This window comes from Nerophis ophidion, linkage group LG04, assembly GCF_033978795.1.
Source record: "Nerophis ophidion isolate RoL-2023_Sa linkage group LG04, RoL_Noph_v1.0, whole genome shotgun sequence".
Taxonomy (NCBI): domain Eukaryota; kingdom Metazoa; phylum Chordata; class Actinopteri; order Syngnathiformes; family Syngnathidae; genus Nerophis; species Nerophis ophidion.
Genome location: NC_084614.1, coordinates 81861584 through 81880689, shown reverse-complemented (window position 1 = coordinate 81880689; position 19106 = coordinate 81861584). Strand labels below are relative to the sequence as shown.

Here is a 19106-nt window from a genome sequence, read left to right as displayed (position 1 = left end):
TTTGTAATCTTTTTTTAATTGCGTTTTATTGATATTTTGTGATACACAACAGTTTGTCTGGTAGTAAAATATAACAAGATAATAAAAATTAAAACTAAGTAAAAAAATTAAAACATCAGGAAGTATTTTTGTCGTTACAATTTCAACCACTTTCACCCTTCTGTCATCGCAATGAATGACGCACGGGGGCGCCACTGAGTTTCATTTAATAATTAATTTTTTTATATATTGTTTTTTTTTTTTTACTTTAACATATATCTGAGGACTTTTATGTTGTCCATATTGGGAATTAATGTAAATATAGTCCTAAAAAAAAAATGGATTTCTTTGCATTTGAAGGCAAAGGTTTCCGTACGGTTTCAAAACTAATATTTCTTAAATAATGTTTGTTTTCTTTGTAGTAACTAATATGACTTTGTTGCTGAAATAAAGATTACAAAAAAAAGAAAATAAATGTGGGACTGCTCAGTCACAAAAGCAGTTTAGTTGAGTTCAGGGGTTCTCAACATATTTTAGTTTAGGGCCCCGACTATTAATCAATCAATATTTATTTATATAGCCCTAAATCACAAGTGTCTTAAAGGGCTGCAAAAACCACAAACACATCCTCAGTAGGGCCCACATAAGGGCAAGGAAAAACTCACCCTAGTGGGACGTCGGTGACAGTGACTATGAGAAACCTTGGAGAGGACCGCGTATGATATTGTGAAAGTCCAATCCATAGTGGATCTAACATAACTGTGAGAGTCCAGTCCAAAGTGGATCCAATATAGTAGCGAGAGTCCCGTCCACAGCGGAGCCAGCAGGAAACCATCCCAAGCGGAGGCGGATCAGCAGCGCAGAGATGTCTCCAGCCGATACACAGGCGAGTGGTCCATCCTGGCTCCTGACTCTGGACAAGCGGTCCATCCTGGCTCCTGACTCTGGACAAGTGGTCCATCCTGGTTCCCGAATCTGGACAGCCAGTACTTTATCTCTTATGTCCCCCCCCCCCCCCCCACAAGGGAGAGGGGGACATAAGAGAAAAAGAAAAGAACAGATGAACTGGTCTAAAAAGGGGGTCTATTTAAAGGCTACCACTACAGAGGGGCCTGGCGCCCACTCAAATAGTAATCTTACGCTTACTTTTGATCATCTTCAATCATTTGATCCAAGCTAACCTGCTAAACCTTGTCAAGTGATAAGGAAGCATGTGTTAATCTCAAATATATTATCAAGGCTTAGGTCAGGCTGATTACAAAACTTAGGTCAGGCTGATTACAAAAATAGTCCAGCCCAGGGCAGCTGTGGCTACTGATGTAGCTTACCACCACCAGGTGTGAATCAATGTCGAGTCCCACTTCTCTGTGAGCGCTTTGAGTGTCTAGAAAAGCAGGTTATAAATCTAAGTTATTATTATTATTAAATACTAGTCAAATAATCTACAAAAGAAAGGACTCAAATATTGGTAAACAATACATTTGCATACATTTACGCAGAGCTAAAATAAACACCTTCTAACTAGATTAATAATAGATATAAAGTTAAATCATGTAATTAATCACAAAAAATGCATTTTGCTTCAAAATACAGGTATTAAAAAAACAGTTTTGAGCAAATAAATGATGTATTTCAAAATAATTCCAGTATACCATTCTGACAAAAAAATTGCAGCTTTTTAATTTATATATTGGCCTCTTTTTTAAGTCAATTTAAATCATGCAAGCATTAACCTGTGATTAAACACAATTATCTTGATTAAATAATAGTCATATGTTTAGGAACTAAACTGTCCATACAATTAAAATCCTAATGAAAATACAGCTTCACCACTTTAGTCATCATTTTTGCGCTTTTGCGACTTCAGCACCAGACTTTTTCAGTTTGCCCGATAGTGTCATTACTGCCACAGGTGGTGGAAAAGTGCATTGCAAGCGAGTACCGCTGCAGCTGAGAAACAGAAACACTGGTTATAGTTTTGTAAACATTTGTCATAATTAAAAAAAAGTCTGTTTTTATTTAGAAGTGAGACCAAAACACGATTTGAGCTCCACATTTTATTTTTTTGCATACACACAACATAAACTGCTTTATACATAAATGTGCTGAGCACTTGAAATACAGAATATTTCTGGCAGCTTCTTTCTTACGTAGACGTCACGTTCACCAGTAGTTTATTCACTATGGATTATTATAGTCATTGAAAAGGGACACAAAGGGAGCAATCTTGCTTGCTATAAAATCTGCATTTGTGACACAAAGCGCTGGTTCTTCGCCTACTGCGAACTAGGATATATTTGAATATGCTCGCTACGTCACACACCTGACTGATGCTCATGGATGTTGGTGTGGATATTTGTGTTGGATAGAAGCGAGTGCACTCACACACACCTGACTGATGCTCATGGATGTTGGTTTGGATATTTGTGTTGGATAGAAGCGAGTGCACTCACACACACCTGACTGATGCTCATGGATGTTGGTTTGGATATTTGTGTTGGATAGAAGCGAGTGCACTCACACACACCTGACTGATGCTCATGGATGTTGGTTTGGATATTTGTGTTGGATAGAAGCGAGTGCACTCACACACCACTTGATGCTCATGGATGTTGGTTTGGATATTTGTGTTGGATAGAAGCGAGTGCACTCACACACACCTGACTGATGCATGGATGTTTGTTTGGATATTTGTGTTTGATAGAAGCGAGTGCACTCACACACACCAGACTGATGCATGGATGTTTGTTTGGATATTTGTGTTGGATAGAAGCGAGTGCACTCACACACACCAGACTGATGCATGGATGTTTGTTTGGATATTTGTGTTGGATAGAAGTGAGTGCACTCACACACCACTTGATGCTCATGGATGTTGGTTTGGATATTTGTGTTGGATAGAAGCGAGTGCACTCACACACACCTGACTGATGCATGGATGTTTGTTTGGATATTTGTGTTTGATAGAAGCGAGTGCACTCACACACACCAGACTGATGCATGGATGTTTGTTTGGATATTTGTGTTGGATAGAAGCGAGTGCACTCACACACACCAGACTGATGCTCATGGATGTTGGTTTGGATATTTGTGTTGGATAGAAGCGAGTGCACTCACACACACCTGACTGATGCATGGATGTTTGTTTGGATATTTGTGTTTGATAGAAGCGAGTGCACTCACACACACCTGACTGATGCTCATGGATGTTTGTTTGGATATTTGTGTTGGATAGAAGCGAGTGCACTCACACACACCTGACTGATGCTCATGGATGTTTGTTTGGATATTTGTGTTGGATAGAAGCGAGTGCACTCACACACACCTGACTGATGCATGAATGTTGGTGTGGATATTTGTGTTGGATAGAAGCGAGTGCACTCACACGCACAGCTGACTGATGCATGGATGTTTGTTTGGATATTTGTGTTGGATAGAAGCGAGTGCACTCACACGCACAGCTGACTGATGCATGGATGTTTGTTTGGATATTTGTGTTGGATAGAAGCGAGTGCACTCACGCACAGCTGACTGATGCATGGATGTTTGTTTGGATATTTGTGTTGGATAGAAGCGAGTGCACTCACGCACAGCTGACTGATGCATGGATGTTTGTTTGGATATTTGTGTTGGATAGAAGCGAGTGCACTCACGCACACCTGACTGATGCATGGATGTTTGTTTGGATATTTGTGTTGGATAGAAGCGAGTGCACTCACACACACCTGACTGATGCTCATGGATGCTGGTGTGGATATTTGTGTTGGATAGAAGCGAGTGCACTCACACACACCTGACTGATGCATGAATGTTGGTGTGGATATTTGTGTTGGATAGAAGCGAGTGCACTCACACGCACAGCTGACTGATGCATGGATGTTTGTTTGGATATTTGTGTTGGATAGAAGCGAGTGCACTCACGCACAGCTGACTGATGCATGGATGTTTGTTTGGATATTTGTGTTGGATAGAAGCGAGTGCACTCACGCACAGCTGACTGATGCATGGATGTTTGTTTGGATATTTGTGTTGGATAGAAGCGAGTGCACTCACACACACAGCTGACTGATGCATGGATGTTTGTTTGGATATTTGTGTTGGATAGAAGCGAGTGCACTCACACACAGCTGACTGATGCATGGATGTTTGTGTGGATATTTGTGTTGGATAGAAGCGAGTGCACTCACACACACAGCTGACTGATGCATGGATGTTTGTTTGGATATTTGTGTTGGATAGAAGCGAGTGCACTCACACACAGCTGACTGATGCATGGATGTTTGTGTGGATATTTGTGTTGGATAGAAGCGAGTGCACTCACACACACAGCTGACTGATGCATGGATGTTTGTGTGGATATTTGTGTTGGATAGAAGCGAGTGCACTCACACACACAGCTGACTGATGCATGGATGTTTGTTTGGATATTTGTGTTGGATAGAAGCGAGTGCACTCACACACAGCTGACTGATGCATGGATGTTTGTTTGGATATTTGTGTTGGATAGAAGCGAGTGCACTCACGCACAGCTGACTGATGCATGGATGTTTGTTTGGATATTTGTGTTGGATAGAAGCGAGTGCACTCACACGCACACCTGACTGATGCATGGATGTTTGTTTGGATATTTGTGTTGGCTAGAAGACCTGGTATATAGAACACCTGGTATATAGAACACCTGGTATATAGCCCAGCTGACTGATGCATTGTGAGCCTGGCAGGCACGTCAACATTGGGACGAGATGGAATGTTGACAGCAAGAGCGCAGGGAGGGTAAGAAAATAGTCCCTTCCTGCTGGCGAGGAGTAAAGAGGGCGAGTGAACTGCACGGACGAGGGATGGAGACACTTTTGGGGACCAGCATGAACACAACACGACACACTTTTCACCACATTATTATTCACTTTGAGCCCGGCGGGTGCTCTGGAGATGGAGAAGATGCCCTTTTATGTGCTGAGTCATCATTTGTGTCAAAAGTTGTGTTTTTGACTCTGAACTTTTTTTATTTTGCGGACTTGAATTTTTCAATTATTCTGACAATTTGATCGAATAAAAAAAATGTGCGCAAAACTTGTGTGTTTGAAAATTCAGTTTGTTAAAAAAGTGCATCCATCCATCCATCTTCTTCCGCTTATCCGAGGTCGGGTCACGGGGGCAGCAGCCTAAGCAGGGAGTGTAAAAAAAATCCAGTGCAATAACTTCCGTTGCTTCAAAACTCACTGGTTCTGAGATGGATTGCTTCTGTCTTGATTTACTGGAAGTGAGTCTCAAATTTTAAAGCAAATAATATATTTTTGAAACACTCCGTTGCTCCAAAACTGATTTTTTTCCGACTGGTTCTGAGACGAGAACGATTTCTTTGGTTTTAATTTACTGGAAGGGAGTCTTGAGTTTTGAAACAAATAATTTTTATGCGCTGAATTTTATCTATTTTATTTTTTCACACAGAATTTTTTTTTGACACTGAATTGATTTAGCTCGATTTTGATGACAATTTTATCAAATATAAAATTGTGCGCAAAACTTGTTTGAAAATTGAGTTTGTTAAAATTCAGTGCAAAAAAAAATTCAGTGTCAAATTTTTTTTATTTATTTTAATTTTTTTTAGACACTGAATTTATTTAGCTTGATTTTAGATGAAAATTTTATCAAATGCAAAATTGTGTGCAAAACGTGTGTTTGAAAACTGAGTTTGTTAAAATACAGTGTGTAAAAATTCAGTGTCAAAAAAAAATTCAGTGCAGAAATTTGCGTTGTTTCAAAACTCACTGGTTCTGAGACGGGATTGATTACTTTGGTCTTAATCGGAAGTGAGTCTCGAATTTCGAAGCAAAGACTATTTCTGCGCTGAATTTTATTCCTTTTTTTACACAGAATTTTTTTTTGACACTAAATTTATTTAGCTAAATTTTGATGACGATTATATCAAATAAAAAATTGTGCGCAAAACTTGCGAGTTTGAAAACTTAGTTTGTTAAAATACAGTGTGTGAAAATTCAGTGTCCCAAAAAAATTCAGCGCAAAAAAACAAAATTCAGTGTCAAAAAAATTCAGTGCAATGATTTGCGTTGCTTCAAATCTCACTGGTTCTGAGACGGGATCGATTGCTTCAGTTTTAATTTATCAGAATCTATTGCTTCGATCTCAATTTATCGAAAGTGAGTCTCGAGTTTTGAGGCAAAGAATATTTTTGTGCTGAATTTAAACTTAATTTTTTTTACACAGAATTAGTTTTTTTGACACTGAATTTATTTAGAAAGACTTTTAATGACAATTTTATCAAATACAAATGCGCGAAACTTGTGTGTTTGAAAACTCAGTTTGGTAAAATTCAGTGTAAAAAAAAAAATTCAGGGCAAAAAAATAAAAATTCAGTGTCAAAAAATTCAGTGCGATAATTTGCGTTGCTTCAAAACTGCCTGGTTCTGAGACGGGATCGATTGCTTCGGTCCTAATTTACTGGAAGTGAGTCTCGAGTTTTGAAGCCAATAATATTCGTACACTAAATTTTTAAATTTTTTATACTATATTTTAAGAAATTGAAATTTTAAACAGAAACGTTGCCAACACATTTTGAAATAATGAAATTGTCAGCATAATTTGATGTACAAAAAGATTGCTTGAAAAAATTCAGAGTCCAAAAAAAGCTTTCGTAATAGAGACAAATTAACCTCCATGTTAGCACTGGCGCGCACACACACACACACACACACACACACACACACACACACACACACACACACACACACACACACACACACACACACACACACACACACACACACACACACACACACACACGTCCCTATTGGGTGTGTGCTGTAAGTAAGATTGTGCAAGCGCGCACACACCAACCCACGTCCATGTAAGTCAGTGTTGTACATAAACACCAGGTTTGGTGGAAACTCCATTTACAAACTTTTTTTAACAACTTTTCAACTTACAGATGTTAATATCGAGCCAAATATGCCTCTGTCTGCGAACATTTTGTTCATCTTGTGTGCTGCCTGCAGGCAAAAGGCAGGGATTTTAATTTTCTTTAAATGATTAAAGTTATTGATATTTTGTGACTTCTGATGGTTGTGAGGGCACCAAAGGGACTTGTGTTGTTTTAGCGTGTTAATAAATAGAAAGTTGATCCATCTCTTCCTTGTTATATGTGTTTGATAAACAGTACGGCATAAAACCTGATTATTGCGTTCAAAGTGTACACACCTTCACTAAAATATGGACCTTTGTCGAGACTGGAATCAATTATTTATATTGACATTGTTGCTTATGGAGAAATTTGTTTCACTATACAAACTTTTCAATTTACGGATGTTAATATCGAGCCAAATATGCCTCTTTGTGCGAACATTTTGTTCATTTCATGTGCTGCCTGCAGTCAAAAAGCAGGGATTTAACTTTTTCTAAGTGTATAATGTTATTGATTTTTTGTGACTTCTGATGGTTGTGAGGGCACCAAAGGGACTTGTGTTGTTTTAGCGTGTTAATAAATAGAAAGTTGATCCATCTCTTCCTTGTATTGTGTGTTTGATCCACAGTACCGTAAAGCACTTGATATTGCGTTCAAAGTGTACACACCTTCACTAAAACATGGACTTTTGTCGAGGCTGTTTCTTGTGAGGAATTTGCTTCACTATACAAACTTTTCGATGTAAGAAGCCTGTTGAATGGAGGTTCCAGTGTACACGTAGGAGTGGTCGCGGCGCCCCAGTGAGGAGACTCAGTGCAAGGTGGAGTTTACATTCATGAGAAGAGAGGCTGCCACGGACGAGACTGATATTGCACAGGCGCTTACAGATGATACATTTCTCTGAAAATATTTAAAGATTGAAAAGGTAGACTGGAAGATGAGAGCGCAGGTTTGGGCCCCCAGCGATACTGACACTTAAAGACAGGAGTCAGTCTTAAATACTCGTTGGTACGCACACGCCAGCTGCAACAAGGGGGGGGGGGCAGGAAGAGAATCCATTGAAATCCGATTTGCGATTCTGATTCATCCCGATTCTCAATCTTATTCAAAGATCAATACAAAAATAAACATAAAACCTTTTTTTTATATATATATAAGAATTAATTTTCTTCAAAATATATTTGTAACCAATCTCCATGTAACCAGAAGGAGTTTTTCTAACCTGTAAGCTGTCCTGAAAAAGTCTCATTATAATTATTATACCAAATAACACAGGGGTGTCCAAACTATGGCCCGCCCACAACATCAATTTGGCCCGCGAAACATTAATAAGAAATTAAATTGCATTAATTTAAAAAACAAAACAAAAAAAAAACTGACCTTTGAACTGCAAAGCAGTCAATGAGAGTAATTCAGGTTGATTATGCTCCGAATGCTGCCGTGCACAGTGTATACTTATATGACCCAATGCAAAAAACCTTCCCTAGTCATGGTGCAAAAACGTGCGAAACTCAGGTCAGTAACAAGTATTTTCCTGGTAAGCACATCATCTACCAATATGACCCAATCCAAACGACCTTTCCTAGTCATGTTGCAAAAAAAAAAAACACAACATGCTAACAGACATGGTCACACATAACACAACCTGCTCACTGAACTTTGTGGATATTATAAAAAAAATGTCCAAGCACCATAAAAATGTCAACATTACACCCAATTACCTCCATGATAAAGCATGTTAGGAAAAAAAAACTCTCCACACTTATCAATGTTAGGTGCATTTTAGCTGCTTGATATTTCTGATTGTTTACAAAACTTTAAGGAAGTCGTCACAGATGTAATCAAGGTAGGAGTTGATCTTTTACATACTCTGAATATCAATTATTAACTATACATCCATCCTATTAATACAATATGTACACACACACATATATATAAATGTAAATATATATATATATATGAAGCCGACTGCATGTTTAACAGAATATGTATGTATATATAAATATATATATATACATATATATATATATATACACACACATATGTATATACATATCTATATATTTACACATATACATATATATGTATCTATATCTGTGATGAGGTGGCGACTTGTCCAGGCTGTACCTTGCCTACCGCCCAAATACAGCTGAGATAGGCTCCAGCAGCCCCCCGCAACCTCAACAAGGGAAACGCAGTAGAAAATGCATGGATGGATGTATCTGTATATATATATATATATATATATATATATATATATATATATATATATATATATATATATATACATAGACATGTGTATATATATATATACACACATATACATGTATATATTTATACATATATATATATATACATACATGTATATATACATATATATATATACATACATATATATGTATATATACAGAAATACATATACATATATATACACTCATATACACATACACACACACACATATGTATATATATATGTATATATATATATATATATATATATATATATATATATATATACTTACATACATACATATGCTGTTTTACATGCAGTTGGCATTCAGCCCAGTTAAAAAGTTTGGACACCCCTAAAAAGATACGCTGCAAGAATGGATTTGATGAGAGTATCGTGTTGAATCGAGAATCGAATGGGATTGAATGATTGGGTGCCCGAAGAGTCCCCCCCCCCCCCAAAGACAGGTGTGGAATAGGTGTATACATATCTGGGTGTTGGTCATCTCTCTGTGGGCTGGCTGGGCAGGAAGCAGCTCTGACTGGAGCCGTCCGGGAGCTTCCGAGACGGGACGGCAGGACGGCGTGTCGGGAACGTCGAGGCGGGAGTCGGGGTTAGCCAGTCCGGCTCGGGGAAAGGGGCGGAGCCGGGCGTCGGGAACGTCGAGGCGGGAGTCGGGGTTAGCCAGTCCGGCTCGGGGAAAAGGCCGGAGCCAGGCGACAGGGTTTGGCTCGCCGAAGCTTGCGGGGTTTTCACGGGGAGGAGGAAGTCGAGGTCGTCGTTGAAGGTAACCCACTGCTGAGGCGGCGGCTCCTGGCGGGGCGGGAGGACCGGCGAGGGCCCAAACAGCGACATGGTCCTAGAGAGGGCTTTGGGGCCCACCGCCGGGGTGGGAATGAGAGGCTCAGAGAGAGCCGACCACGGCGGGTGGGGCCTCCGCGCGGCGGCGGCGTCCGGCGGATGGCGAGCTTGAAGCGACCCAGTGAAGGGGTTGGTGCTGTTGGGTCGGGCCGGGAGAGGCTCAGCTGTAAACGGGTTCGGGGAGGCCTGCAGCGCCTCCTGCGAGCGACTGCGAGGCATGGAGGGAGGAGGAGGGAGCAGGGCGGCGGCCAGTGAGGACTGGAACACGGACGAGGAGACGGGGACTGAGGGGGGAGTCCTCAGGGAGGAGCCTCGGGTCAGGGATCGGCTGGTGGATGACGAGGGGAGGAAGTCAGAGGCAACAGCGTCAAAGGGGTTGGGCCTCTGCTGAACGCCGTTTAGTCCGTTTGTCTGAGAAGGAAGGACAGAATACCTGGGTCAGCATCTCACCGTGTGAGCAGCTGGTGACAGCTCTTCAGTTAGCAGGTGACAACGCTACAGTGGCCTAGTGCTTGGAGTGTCCGTCCTGAGTTCAAACCCCGGCCGAGTCATACCAAAGACTAGGAAAATGGGAGCCATTACCTCCCTGCTTGGCACTCAGCATCAAAGCTTGGAAATGGGGGTAAAATCACCAAAAATGATTCCCGGGCGCAGCCACCACTGCTGCTCACTGCTCCCCTCATCTCCCAGGAGGTGAACAAGGGGATGGGTCAAATGCAGAGAATCATTTCACCACACCTAGTGTGTGTGTGTGTGACAATAATTGCCACTTGAACTTTAACTTCTGTTAGCCATTTGCAGCGCTTCAGTTAACCAACAATGCTTTAGTTAGCAAGTGACAGCGCTACAGTTAGCAGGTGACAACGCTACAGTTAGCAACTGATAGCGCTACAGTGAGCAACTGATAACGCTTCAGTTAGCAACTAACAGCGCTTCAATTAGCAAGTGTCAGCTCTCCAGTTAGCAACTGACAACGCTTCAGTTAGCAACCGATAAACCTTCAGTTAGCAATTAACAACGCTTCAGTTAGCAACGGACGACGCTTTAGGTAGCAACTGACAACATTTCAGTTAGTTAGTGACAGCGCTACAGTTAACGACTGACAGCGCTTTAGCTAGCAACACGCTTCAGTTAGCAACTAAACATGCTTCAGTTAGCGACTGACAGTGCTTCAGTTAGCGACTGAAAGTGCTTCAGTTAGCGACTCACAGTGCTTCAGTTAGCAACTAAACACGCTTCAGTTAGCGACTGACAGTGCTTCAGTTAGCGACTGACAGTGCTTCAGTTAGCGACTGACAGTGTTTCAGTTAGCGACTGACAGTGCTTCAGTTAGCGACTGACAGTGCTTCAGTTAGCGACTGACAGTGCTTCAGTTAGCGACTGACAGTGCTTCAGTTAGCGACTGACAGTGCTTCAGTTAGCAACTAAACACGCTTCAGTTAGCGACTGACAGTGCTTCAGTTAGCAACTAAACACGCTTCAGTTAGCAACTGACAGTGCTTCAGTTAGCAACTAAACACGCTTCAGTTAGCGACTGCCAGTGCTTCAGTTAGCGACTGACAGTGCTTCAGTTAGCAACTAAACACGCTTCAGTTAGCAACTGACAGTGCTTCAGTTAGCGACTGACAGTGCTTCAGTTAGCAACTAAACACGCTTCAGTTAGCGACTGACAGTGCTTCAGTTAGCAACTAAACACGCTTCAGTTAGCAACTGACAGTGCTTCAGTTAGCGACTGACAGTGCTTCAGTTAGCGACTGCCAGTGCTTCAGTTAGCAAGTGGCTACTAGGAGCTATCAGCTTCCCAACAACATTCAAAGTCTCCAAGACATAGTAGAGAGTATCCCTCAACAAACTTAACTGACTGAGTTACTGTCTAAAAAATAAACAATTACGACTCATCTTCAACTTAAAGACTGCTCATCCATTCCAGAAGGTTCATCAGAAATATTGTTGTGTTTCTTTCTATGCTTGAATCATTTCACTTTTATAAGTACAAAAAAGTACAAGTACGTACTCTTCCTGCTGATATTTTTGGGATCATTACCGGTATCGAAGTGAAAAGGTTCCCCCCTGAGACAACCAGAGGTTGCCTAACTACTGTTTGCTGGAAAGTGGTTCTAGAAAGCAGATGAGAAATGATAGAGAATGTCATCCAAACACAAAAGTAGAAGAATGTGACGTACAACAGAAAGATAAAGACAGTGGTACCACAACTTAGGAGCCCATTGCGATACAAGGTCTGCTTTTCTTAAATCTTTAAATAGCGAACGTGGTTTACGTTACGAGTCTTTCAGCCGCCAGGGGGCGTGGCTAATGCCACCAGGTATTAGCCACGCAGGATCCTCCACAAATTAACTTGCGACAATTAGCTTTCAGATACTTTTGTTTTACAAGTGCCAACATTAGCTTATAGCGAGAGATCGAGATAACTTTGTTTTCTAGTTGCTAGCATTAGCTTGTAGCTAGAGGTACAGATAACTTTGTTTTACAATTGCTAGCCTTAGCTTAGTACCAGAGCTCGAGATAACTTTGCTTTCCAAAGCCTAACAATAGCTTTTTGCTAGAGATCAAGACAACTTTGTTTTCTAATTGCTAGCATTAGCTCATAGCTAGGGATCAAGATACATTTGTTTTCCGGCTGCTAGCATTAGCTTATAGCCAGAGATCGTGATAACTTTTTTTTCCAATTGCTAGCATTAGCGTATAGCTAGAGATCAATACAACTTTGTTTGCTAATTGCTAAGGATCAAGATTAACATGTTTTCCAGCTGCTAGCATTAGATTGAGATAACTTTGTTTTGCAATTGCTCGCATTAGCTTATAGCTAGAGATATAGATAACTTTGTTTTCCAATTGCTAGCCTTAGCTTATTACAAGAGCTCCAGATAACTTTGTTTTCCGAAGTCTAGCAATAGCTTATAGCAAGAGATCAAACAACTTTGTTTCCTAATTGCTAGCATTAGCTTATAGCTAGGGATCAAGATACATTTGTTTTCCGGCTGCTAGCATTGGCTTATTGCTAGAGATCGTGATAACTTCTTTTTTTCCAATTACTAGCATTAGCGTATAGCTAGAGATCAATACAACTTTGTTTGCAAATTGCTAATAGCCAGGGATCAAGATTAACATGTTTTCCAGCTGCTAGCATTAGCTTATAGCTAGAGATTGAGATAACTTTGTTTTCCAATACTCGCTTTAGCTTATAGCTACAAATATAAATAACTTTGTTTTCCAATTGCTAGCCTTAGCTTACTACGAGAGCTCGAGATAACTTTGTTTTCCGAAGCCCAGCAATAGCTTACAGCAAGAGATCGAGACAACTTTGCTTTCCAATTGCTAGCATTAGCTCATAGCTAGGGATCAAGATACATTTGTTTTCCGGCTGCTACCATTAGCTTATAGCTAGAGATCGAGATAACTTTGTTTTCCGGCTGCTAGCATTAGCTTATAGCTAGAGATCGAGATAACTTTGTTTTCCAATTGATAGCATTAGCGTATAGCTAGAGAGCAAGACAACTTTGTTTGCTATTTGCTAGCATCAACATATAGCTCCAGATCGAGATAACTTATTGTTTTCTAACTGCTAGCATTAGCTTATAGCTAGAGATCGAGATAACTTTTTTTTCTAATTGCTAGCATTAGCAATTAGCATTAGCTAGAGATCAAGACAACTTTGTTTTCTAGTTGCTACCATTAGCTATAGCTAGAGATCGATAACTTTGTTTTACAATTGCTAGTATCAATTTATAGGTAGAGATAGATAACTTTGTTTTCCAATTGCGAGCATTAGCTTATTACGAGAGCTCTAGATAACTTTGTTTTACGAAGCCTAGCAATAGCTTATTGCTAGAAATAGAGACAACTTTGTTTTCTAATTGCTAGCATTAGCTTATAGCTAGAGATTGAGATAACTTTGTTTTCCAATTAATAGCATTAGTGTAGCCCAGTGTAGGCTAGCCTTAGCTTATTACGAGAGCTCCATATAACTTTGTTTTCCGAAGCCCAGCAATAGCTTATAGCAAGCGATTGAGACAACCTTGTTTTCAGATTACTAGCATTAGCTTGTAGCTAGAGATCAAGACAACTTTTGTTTGCTGATTGCTCGCATTGGCTCATAGCTAGGGATCAAGATAAATTTGGTTTCCGGCTGCTAGCATTATCTTATTGGTAGAGATCGAGATAACTTTGTTTTCCATTTGCTAGCCTTAGCTTATAGCTAGAGATCGAGATAACTTTGTTTTCGAATTGATAGCATTAGCTTATTACGAGAGCTCAAGATAACTTTGTTTTCCAAAGCCTAGCAATAACTTATAGCTAGAGATCGAGACAACTTTGGTTTCTAACTGCTAGCATTAGCTTATAGCTAGGGATCAAGATACATTTGTTTTCTGGCTGCTTGCATTAGCTTATAGCTAGAGATCGAGATAACTTTGTTTTCCAATTGCTAGCTATAGCTCAAAGGGGTCAAACAGGGGTCAAATTGATCTCAGTCTACTTCAATGGGCGGAGAAGTTTCCGGTAGGAGTACTGGGAGTTGGGAGTACCACTGTGCAGTCCAACCTGTTTATGTGGACGGCCCTCGGACTGGCTGGCGGGGCGTCCACATAAGCGGTTGAGGACATGACCCCGACTACCGACTACAGCTGGCACATGACGTGGGACAACAGGAAGTGGGCGGGGGTGGTGCAACGTGCTACGGAGGATGGATGGGAGGTACCTGTCAGCCTGAGGGCTTCTCCGGCTTGTGAGAGAAAGAGGAAGGAGTCAAGAGAGACAAAAGCAAGAAGACATTAAGGCTGGGAAGCAAAGAGAGAGGCGCTCCTGCCAAAGTCAAAGTCCTACCACCACAGAAAGGGGGCGGGCACCAACCTGGGCGGCTTCGGGCGGCAGGGCGTGGTGCGAGCGGGACCGCGGCGGCGGTTTCGGGGAGGCCAGAGTCTGAGCAGGGGCCTGCGTGGGCTGCATCGGGGCCGGCAGGTGGACCGGGGCGGCAGGCTGGGGTTGTGCGGGGGCGGAGGGCCTCACAGCAGGGGGCGCTGTCGGGACGCCTCCTGATGGATTGAATCTTTAAGATGGAAACCAGACGGGTACACCATCAACACTCACCTAAGGGAAGATCGGACGGTTTAACGGGCCCTGGTCGCGGGGCTCCCGGGTGGGTGTCGCTGATGGGCCGAGGCGCCCCTGGGTGCACCTCTGGGATGGGGCGGGGGGCTCCCGGGTGGGAAGGAGGAAGAGGACGGCTCTGCGGGGTAATGCTGATCACGCCGGCTCGGGGAGGAAGATTCTAGAGCACAAACACTGTGGTCACTATCAACACTATCTGTTTTGTGAGGATTTTGTAGAACACACCGGCCTTGCAACACCCGCCGGTCCAGGAGGTCCTGCAAGTACCTGGCCTCGACCTGCAGGGGATCACAAAAACAAGAGTACTTGGGTAAATGTCGCCCCCGACAGGTGGATAAGTGACCTGCAGGTGTAGACAGGACAGTATTTGGTTGGTCAGGATGACTCAGCCACTCTGCAGGAGGTCTGGGGGCCGCTTCTTTTCTTTCTCCTATGTCCCCCCCTCCCTTGTGGAGGGGGTCCGGTCCGATGACCATGGATGAAGTACTGGCTGTCCAGAGTCGAGACCCAGGATGGACCGCTCGTCGGGACCCAGGATGGACCGCTCGCCTGTGTATGGGTTGGGGACATCTCTAGGCTGCTGATCCGCCTCCGCTTGAGATGGTTTCCTGTGGACGGGACTCTCGCTGCTGTGTTGGATCCGCTTTGAACTGAACTCTCGCGGCTGTGTTGGAGCCACTATGGATTGAACTTTCACAGTATCATGTTAGACCCGCTCGACATCCATTGCTTTCGGTCCCCTAGGGGGGGGGGGGTTGCCCACATCTGAGGTCCTCTCCAAGGTTTCTCATAGTCAGCATTGTCACTGGCGTCCCACTGGATGTGAATTCTCCCTGCCCACTGGGTGTGAGTTTTCCTTGCCCTTTTGTGGGTTCTTCCCAGGATGTTGTAGTCGTAATGATTTGTGCAGTCCTTTGAGACATTTGGGATTTGGGGCTATATATATAAACATTGATTGATTGATTGAAAGGCAGGGGGCCAAGGGCCAAACTGCTGACTAAACAGTTTGGCATAATTGCATAATTATATTGTACAAGTAGTGTCTTGGAAGTATCGCAGTAGTAGTGATATTGTACAAGTAGTGTCTTGGAGGTATTGTAGTAGTAGTGATATTGTACAAGTAGTGTCTTGGAAGTATTGTAGTAGTAGTGATATTGTACAAGTAGTGTCTTGGAGGTATTGTAGTAGTAGTGATATTGTACAAGTAGTGTCTTGGAAGTATCGCAGTAGTAGTGATATTGTACAAGTAGTGTCTTGGAAGTATTGTAGTAGTAGTGATATTGTACAAGTAGTGTCTTGGAGGTATTGTAGTAGTAGTGATATTGTACAAGTAGTGTCTTGGAAGTATTGTAGTAGTAGTGATATTGTACAAGTAGTGTCTTGGAAGTATCGCAGTAGTAGTGATATTGTACAAGTAGTGTCTTGGAAGTATTGTAGTAGTAGTGATATTGTACAAGTAGTGTCTTGGAAGTATTGTAGTAGTAGTGATATTGTACAAGTAGTGTCTTGGAAGTATTGTAGTAGTAGTGATATTGTACAAGTAGTGTCTTGGAGGTATTGTAGTAGTAGTAGTGATATTGTACAAGTAGTGTCTTGGAAGTATCGCAGTAGTAGTGATATTGTACAAGTAGTGTCTTGGAAGTATTGTAGTAGTAGTGATATTGTACAAGTAGTGTCTTGGAGGTATTGTAGTAGTAGTGATATTGTACAAGTAGTGTCTTGGAAGTATTGTAGTAGTAGTGATATTGTACAAGTAGTGTCTTGGAAGTATCGCAGTAGTAGTGATATTGTACAAGTAGTGTCTTGGAAGTATTGTAGTAGTAGTGATATTGTACAAGTAGTGTCTTGGAAGTATTGTAGTAGTAGTGATATTGTACAAGTAGTGTCTTGGAAGTATTGTAGTAGTAGTGATATTGTACAAGTAGTGTCTTGGAAGTATCGCAGTAGTAGTGATATTGTACAAGTAGTGTCTTGGAAGTATTGTAGTAGTAGTGATATTGTACAAGTAGTGTCTTGGAAGTATTGTAGTAGTAGTGATATTGTACAAGTAGTGTCTTGGAGGTATTGTAGTAGTAGTGATATTGTACAAGTAGTGTCTTGGAAGTATTGTAGTAGTAGTGATATTGTACAAGTAGTGTCTTGGAAGTATTGTAGTAGTAGTGATATTGTACAAGTAGTGTCTTGGAGGTATTGTAGTAGTAGTGATATTGTACAAGTAGTGTCTTGGAGGTATTGTAGTAGTAGTGATATTGTACAAGTAGTGTCTTGGAAGTATTGTAGTAGTAGTGATATTGTACAAGTAGTGTCTTGGAAGTATCGCAGTAGTAGTGATATTGTACAAGTAGTGTCTTGGAAGTATTGTAGTAGTAGTGATATTGTACAAGTAGTGTCTTGGAAGTATTGTAGTAGTAGTGATATTGTACAAGTAGTGTCTTGGAGGTATTGTAGTAGTAGTAGTGATATTGTACAAGTAGTGTCTTGGAAGTATCGCAGTAGTAGTGATATTGTACAAGTAGTGTCTTGGAAGTATTGTAGTAGTAGTGATATTGTACAAGTAGTGTCTTGGAGGTATTGTAGTAGTAGTAGTGATATTGTACAAGTAGTGTCTTGGAAGTATCGCAGTAGTAGTGATATTGTACAAGTAGTGTCTTGGAAGTATTGTAGTAGTAGTGATATTGTACAAGTAGTGTCTTGGAAGTATTGTAGTAGTAGTGATATTGTACAAGTAGTGTCTTGGAAGTATCGCAGTAGTAGTGATATTGTACAAGTAGTGTCTTGGAAGTATTGTAGTAGTAGTGATATTGTACAAGTAGTGTCTTGGAGGTATTGTAGTAGTAGTGATATTGTACAAGTAGTGTCTTGGAAGTATTGTAGTAGTAGTGATATTGTACAAGTAGTGTCTTGGAAGTATTGTAGTAGTAGTGATATTGTACAAGTAGTGTCTTGGAGGTATTGTAGTAGTAGTGATATTGTACAAGTAGTGTCTTGGAAGTATTGTAGTAGTAGTGATATTGTACAAGTATTGTCTTGGAGGTATTGTAGTAGTAGTGATATTGTACAAGTAGTGTCTTGGAAGTATTGTAGTAGTAGTGATATTGTACAAGTAGTGTCTTGGAGGTATTGTAGTAGTAGTAGTGATATTGTACAAGTAGTGTCTTGGAAGTATCGCAGTAGTAGTGATATTGTACAAGTAGTGTCTTGGAAGTATTGTAGTAGTAGTGATATTGTACAAGTAGTGTCTTGGAAGTATTGTAGTAGTAGTGATATTGTACAAGTAGTGTCTTGGAAGTATCGCAGTAGTAGTGATATTGTACAAGTAGTGTCTTGGAAGTATTGTAGTAGTAGTGATATTGTACAAGTAGTGTCTTGGAGGTATTGTAGTAGTAGTGATATTGTACAAGTAGTGTCTTGGAAGTATTGTAGTAGTAGTGATATTGTACAAGTAGTGTCTTGGAGGTATTGTAGTAGTAGTGATATTGTACAAGTAGTGTCTTGGAAGTATTGTAGTAGTAGTGATATTGTACAAGTATTGTCTTGGAGGTATTGTAGTAGTAGTGATATTGTACAAGTAGTGTCTTGGAAGTATTGTAGTAGTAGTGATATTGTACAAGTAGTGTCTTGGAAGTATTGTAGTAGTAGTGATATTGTACAAGTAGTGTCTTGGAAGTATCGCAGTAGTAGTGATATTGTACAAGTAGTGTCTTGGAAGTATTGTAGTAGTAGTGATATTGTACAAGTATTGTCTTGGAGGTATTGTAGTAGTAGTGATATTGTACAAGTAGTGTCTTGGAAGTATTGTAGTAGTAGTGATATTGTACAAGTAGTGTCTTGGAGGTATTGTAGTAGTAGTGATATTGTACAAGTAGTGTCTTGGAAGTATTGTAGTAGTAGTGATATTGTACAAGTATTGTCTTGGAGGTATTGTAGTAGTAGTGATATTGTACAAGTAGTGTCTTGGAAGTATTGTAGTAGTAGTGATATTGTACAAGT

General features: G+C 40.9%; 1 protein-coding gene and 1 long non-coding RNA gene across 12 annotated transcripts in view; both read right to left on the bottom strand.

Moving 5' to 3' along the window:
* Positions 1-2021: 2021 nt before the first annotated feature.
* On the bottom strand, positions 2022-3364 carry LOC133552036 (uncharacterized). 2 transcript variants are annotated; one of them, XR_009806604.1, is made up of 2 exons: positions 2706-3364; positions 2022-2506 (listed from the first exon to the last, which is right to left on the bottom strand). It is a non-coding gene; the product is annotated as an uncharacterized LOC133552036 (long non-coding RNA). The 2 variants fall into 2 exon arrangements; XR_009806605.1 differs by having other exon boundaries at positions 2836-3364.
* Positions 3365-9553: 6189 nt separating this feature from the next.
* Positions 9554-19106, bottom strand: part of synj1 (synaptojanin 1) — a 66272-nt gene continuing 56719 nt past the window's right edge. For 9 of the 10 annotated variants that reach the window (XM_061899339.1, XM_061899341.1, XM_061899340.1 and 6 more), the window contains 4 exons: positions 15342-15394; positions 15096-15276; positions 14859-15040; positions 9554-10400 (listed from right to left, as the gene is read on the bottom strand). In XM_061899339.1, coding sequence (XP_061755323.1) covers positions 9630-10400; positions 14859-15040; positions 15096-15276; positions 15342-15394 — 1187 coding nt within the window. In that variant the 3' untranslated portion in view covers positions 9554-9629. Of the gene's footprint in view, positions 10401-14706; positions 14731-14858; positions 15041-15095; positions 15277-15341; positions 15395-19106 lie in introns of all 10 variants that reach the window. The other variant, XM_061899349.1, reaches the window with a different exon arrangement.